Consider the following 6,307-nt stretch of genomic DNA (forward strand, 5'->3'; position numbering starts at 1 on the left):
GAGGTAAAAAAGCACTGGCTACTTTGTCTCGGGTAAACCGATATCTCGGAACATTTTTTCTCGCTATAGATACAAATCTGGACAAAACTAACCGGTTTAACCGAAGCCAGCAAAATGAACATGTGGTGGTGTTAATGTTCTTCAACTTTTGACCTCTTGCTACTTTTTTTAGTCGACATTTTCTTGAATTCCTTGTGCTTCTTAGCACCCATTTTTCGTTTGACACGCCGGGGTTCCTCTTCAACTATGTCCACACTCTGTGTACCTTGTGGCTCAGGCGCACAAACAATAATTTCTGCACAAAATTGTAAGATAGAATCGAGCTTGGGTTTGTGTAAAAGCAAAAAAGAAAAGCGATACAAAGTAAACCAAACACCGTACCTTCACTGTGATAGTGGGAATCGAAAAAGACATTAGTAAGCGGCTGCTTCAAGAAAACCTGTATTGAACCAAAAGCAAAAATACAAGTAGAAAAAACTATGTTTCAGCAAGAAATTGATGAAGGGTGTAAAATCATCATCTCAAATTCAAATGTAACATCGTAGGAACTTCAAATAAAATGGATTCGATTACAGTTCTTGGCGAACGTTTTGCAAAATTGGATAAACCTAAAGAACTGGATGTAATTTATCTTATTACAAAGTTCAGCAATGGAGTATAACTAATAAGTATTGTTAAAGTTAATATCATGGCATACCGCAGATAGAAGTTGCCGTGAATGAATATCCCAGATGCGCAAATAACTGTCAAGCCCTAGTAGAAAAAGGGGAATCACCCACCCAGTCAGCAAATAACTCCAACCAAAAAAAAAAACATATAGTCGTAGAACCAAACATGAAACAATTTTTTTTTAATAATTACGATAAAGTCCCGTCCATTGAAAGATATCAGGGATCCGAACAGTGACAGTCACAAGCTATGCTTTCAAACAAAGACTTTTGGTGCTAAACTGGTAGGATGTTATACCAGAACAGAGCTGAAATAGTTTTGATCTTCAGAGTCATGTACATTTTCAGTTTATTATTAATAATTTATAAATTAGGATTAAACTGAACTGGAAATATTAAGACGGGAACACTGCACACAATATATCAAGATGTCCCGTTTTATATAAAGTACTCACCACATGAAGCAAGTATGGGAAGTTCTGGGTGCCTGGCTATGGATCTTACACTTCCAGAACATTTTCCAATAAAGCATCCCAAGAGTTTCCCTACAGTTTTCAAACAATACACAAATAATACAAACTCGTGTCCCCAATATATCAACAGGTCGCAATCTCGAATTAGCATAACACACAAGTCGAGGCAAGGAAACTAAAAACTAACACAAGAGGAACAAGAAGCGTTTATAATTACAATAATAATAAGGAAAATAGGTGAATGAGAGATTAAAAGACTTCAGAACAGAAAGGTGCGTCAACCAGATGGAAGCAAAGGAATCAAGAAGAAGTAATTTGTGTAAATTTCAAAACCTGAAAGCAATCGACAAAACTATGTGCTCACAGTTGAATGGGTGATTATGGTTGTCAATTTTTGAACGTTTAAAATTAAAACAACTACATGATAAAAAAAAAAAAAAAAAAAAAAAGTGGCTGAACTCCGCAACTGTAAGATGCAAAATTCCTACCAATATCAGTCAGATATATCAGTGTTCCAAAGACATTTATATCAATTTGATGCTATAAAAATAAAGGAATTATGCATTTCTAAACTTGTTCGGACTATCAGAGAAGTCAAATTATTTACATCTTCGAACAGGTGAATAATCATAAGTTATGAATGTTTCAGGATCAAAAACTATGTTGCAGCATATCACACTGTTTGGTACAGCAACAGAGGAGTTGCCTTCACGTTATAACATAGTACAGAGGCGTCTCATTTAGAATAACAGTAAAAAGTGATTCAATGTCTAATAATCAAGTGACACCGGAAAAAGGCACCTAAATAGTACCTGTGCGCATATCAATGGAACCAAGATCACCTGAGCCATTTCCTACGTATATTGTGTGTCCATCAAAATCTTCGGCAACAGATTTAATAGGAGTATCCCGAAAATCAATTGACATGACAGGTCTTCTCTGGGAAGATATATCATACAGTCGAACCTGCCATATCATATGGTTGGTTCAGTAAGTTACCGAAAACACCGAAAGATTTGTATAAATTTTTTATTTTCAACTTCTCTACAGGGTTATAATTAAACTGTATGTTATTAGGAGCAAGTTGCAATTTCAATATTTAAGAATCTCAACTAAACAATCAGACAAGAAGGACAACACGACTATACCATAAATAAAATGATCTTTTTGCTAGCAACTATCTTAGTGTGAAGCTGCCCTTTTATCATAAGCACACAGTAAATGGGAAAAATTTGAGTAGAACATTACCTGATGAGAATTGGTGCCGGCCACAAATTTACGGTGATCATCTTTACTCAAGAAGGTCGCAGATGTAAACCAAGTTGGAGTAAATATGCCAAGAGAGTTTTTTGGGGGCTACACAAGACAGATTCAGCAATATCAAACATTTAACCCGATGCAAGAGCAGTAATCATTTCTCCGTTGAGCATCCATACCTAAAAAGACTGCGGAAAACATAGAGTAAAGTAGTAACTTACAGATTTCGCAGTCCAGGTTTTTGTATTATTGCTAAGATCCCATACATTTACTTCAACACCCTTCCTGAGTGTTATATAAATAGGTCACTATCCCTCGGACAATTCGAAAAGACTGTTTAGTTTATAAACATATGAGCTAATAAGCTTACCCTCCATATAGAGCATAGTTCTCACTTCCATCTACTCTTGAAATCAAGATTTCCCCAGATCCACTTATATTCCATATAGTTGTAGAAGGATCACGCATTAACTCAGCTGATGATTTGCTCACATCAATTGATTCCAAGCTCACATGGCCTTTTCTTGTGCAGACATGTAACAAACATGACCTAAACCGAGATATTAGAAAGTCAATATGTGCAACAGAGTCGCACACTGTGAAGTGTGAACGTAACAGGCAAAAAAAATACAACCCTCAAGTAAACAAGTAACAGCATTGCCACTACATATCAAGTCCCTTTGAAAAATTTAGCTCAATTTCCACAACGGAAAAGATTAATCTATTGACTGTCAGCTAAACCATGTCTTAGCATTGCATTCTATTATGGGTCATTTCAATGATTATAATGCAACCTAATTTCCCTATTCACAGGCTTTCACATGGCAATGACGGTCTACATTATATGCTCCTCTTCCGGGCCAAAGAAAGAAGCCAAAACTGCTAGTTATATATATATATATATACACAGGCTTTCACATGGCAATGACGGTCTACATTATATGCTCCTCTTCCGGGCCAAAGAAAGAAGCCAAAACTGCTAGTTATAGTTATAACATCAATTGCCGAGTTCCCACCGAAAAAATGCTAAACAAATCATCTTTGAGAAACATAAGGTGCATCTGGATAAATTTAAAACAAGAAAACAGAAAAAGGAAAAAAGGCGTGAAAATATGATGCCTGGATGATGACTCTGATCGGTGTTTTTTGAACAAATGCAATCCCGTGACGATATCTTCCTGCAGACTGGTTGCAGTTTCATATAAACTTGGAATGTGAGCACGAAGACTCCCATTAATTGCGCTAATAACCTCGATCTGTGGAATGAACTATCATCACCAACATGTCTTCCAGGGTTTACTAAAAGTAACAAAGAGGTGTATAATATTTGATATTACAAAACAAGATAAAGACTTACAGAACCACATTTTCTTGCAATACCGAGCAGCTGCCATGTTACATATTTCCATGCAATACACCCAACAATGTGTCAAACCACAATAAACAAAACAATTTGCTTAAAACAAGATTATTGTAATTCAAAAAACACAGCAACTGAAGAACAGGATATGGACCTTCAACAAGGTCTTATCATATATCTTAAAAATGCCACATTTATTAGTTATTACAGTATCACTATCTATATATTTGTCCGTGCATTGACAGAGTATGAGGAACATCCGAGTCCCGAGATCCCTCACACCAAAGATACACCCAACAAAAAGTTTTCGGCATTGCAAGCCTTGCGGAAGATTCGACATAATTTCCTTTAACTAGGACATAGTCAAGAAAATAACTAGTCTCAAAATTAGACTTCATAATCCCAAGTGATGAGCATCCACTTGAACAATAAAACCTACATCACGACAGGATCATAACTCTTGTAATATACAGACATTTATAGCACATTACCTACAATACCTTGAGAATTTTGTAACCCATTAACCCAAAAAAAATTTAATTCATGATCACACAATTTATTTTAATCAATCATCAATAATCCTAACATAATTCTAACAGTGCCTCCATGGATATATCATAATGTGGTAGTGGTTCAAGAAGTATTCCAAAACCATATGATGTCATTGTATTTGTAAGTCCAAGAACTTTTACAGTCTTCTCAAGCTTTTTATTACCAAATACCATGGAGCAATAATGGAATCCATTCCACAATGCACATAGATGAAGTTCCAACTAATCCCTTAACACTGTCCAACTGACGGAATATTAAATTAATGCTCAACTTAATTCACAAGGGTTTGTTCTACCTACGCCCATGGGAACCCTATGGGTCTTCATTGCATGGAGTTGACACGTGTCATCTCCTCAATGGTTTTGGGACATATGGGTAGGGTCGAACAAAACATTTTCACAAGAGCTGCATAATGCCCTTACAATTAAACCTAACCTCGATTACAAATTTATAGTAACAAGATAACTGCAGCCACAATTATAATGAAATATTATTAACCAGAAAATTTTGCAAGCCTTCCGACCACGAAAATTGTTACCCACCTCGATACATTCCAATATTAAAAATTATAAATCTCAATGGACTGCAGATAAGATATCTCATCACTAAAAGCTCATAACAAGTACCACAAATCATGTCACTAAGATATACATCCAACATACGGTACCGGGTCAGACTCTCTGTCCAGAATCGAAGCAGAAAGCACGCATTTAGATGAATCCGGGTCTCCCCAACGCTCCACCATCTTGACAGCACCACCATTCTCCCTTTTACTCGCCTCAAAAACTGTTGGAAAATATATTCGCAAAACAGGGAAAGCTTTTACTTGGTACCTCATGATTCTAGTTTCGAGAAAAATAAATATAAAAATCCATTCTTTTCACCTTTGACAAGGCCAAGAACGTCGAAGGTTAAGGCTCGAAGTGGAGGGCAGCCGGGGCTCTCCACCGTCGTCGTCCGTGGCATATTCCGCTGTATGGAATACGCAGCTCCGACCGGAAATAAGTAAGTATTCTGGTCTTTGTTTGTATACTATCCGTCGAGGAGGAGAGGAGAGGAGAGGAGGGCGGTGGCGGCGGTGGCAATGCTGAAGCCTGGGGCTCTTGCCTGTTTACATAACCCACAGTTGTTGTTGATATTAATAAATAATTAATTTGTTAATTAAAAGAAAACAGTGTATTATTTTAATTTAATAGAAAAAATAAAATTTTGAGTATAAAATTAAAATAATTATATTAATATTAATATTTTATACATTTGTTTATATGTTTAAATATTATATATATGAAAAAATTTATACTGAAATATCATATATTAATGTTTTTTATTCCTATTGCGAGTAGGATCATATTATAAACAGAGAGTTGTATAAATACATAGTCTCAATTATGATATGATTATGGGTGTTCAACTACGGTTTAATTTGATTTTAGCTAAAAAAAATAGAACGAAACCATATTTTATTGGTTTTATAAAATTTAAAACCAAACAAAATCATTAAAAAAAAATTTTTAACCAAACCATGAATTTTTGTTTTGTTTGGTTTGATTTGGCCTGATTTGGATGAATATTTTAAAATAAGTTTCATATTGTCATTTGAAATAATTTAGCAATTTATGGTTTACAGAAATTGAGTTAACATTTTATTTGATTGTGAATTATAATGAATATGAGTAAAAATCATATATTGACATACTCATGCAAATTACAGAATTTTATAACAGATAAAAAAAATTAAACTTTTAATGTTGTAAATATGTATACCTGAGCTAAAATATGAAATAAATAAATTTTCAATATAATTGGATTGTTACAAAATCCATTAATAAATATAAACTAAAAATCAAATAAAATATTTTTATATACAAGAAAAATCAAAATAAATATACAAAATTTATCACGTAGTTTGTTATATTAATGCATTCAGTTTTGATCATTTTAATTTGATTTAATTTTTTAATCTAAGACTTAAAACAATCTAATTTTTAAGATTTGGT

At 34.3% G+C, this 6,307-nt stretch overlaps 1 protein-coding gene across 1 annotated transcript; it reads right to left on the bottom strand.

Moving 5' to 3' along the window:
* Positions 1 to 125: 125 nt before the first annotated feature.
* On the bottom strand, positions 126 to 5,435 carry LOC140965671 (ribosome biogenesis protein NSA1). Its single transcript, XM_073425818.1, has 12 exons — positions 5,195 to 5,435; positions 4,978 to 5,096; positions 3,756 to 3,785; positions 3,518 to 3,654; positions 2,769 to 2,948; positions 2,620 to 2,683; positions 2,390 to 2,497; positions 1,954 to 2,107; positions 1,124 to 1,213; positions 698 to 753; positions 382 to 439; positions 126 to 295 (listed from the first exon to the last, which is right to left on the bottom strand). Exons 1-12 carry the CDS (start codon positions 5,274 to 5,276, stop codon positions 132 to 134), a joined length of 1,242 nt encoding a protein of 413 aa, XP_073281919.1. The 5' UTR covers positions 5,277 to 5,435; the 3' UTR covers positions 126 to 131.
* Between the last annotated feature and the right edge of the window lie 872 nt (positions 5,436 to 6,307).

Source organism: Primulina huaijiensis, unplaced genomic scaffold (assembly GCF_012295235.1).
Source record: "Primulina huaijiensis isolate GDHJ02 unplaced genomic scaffold, ASM1229523v2 scaffold11459, whole genome shotgun sequence".
NCBI classification, from domain to species: domain Eukaryota; kingdom Viridiplantae; phylum Streptophyta; class Magnoliopsida; order Lamiales; family Gesneriaceae; genus Primulina; species Primulina huaijiensis.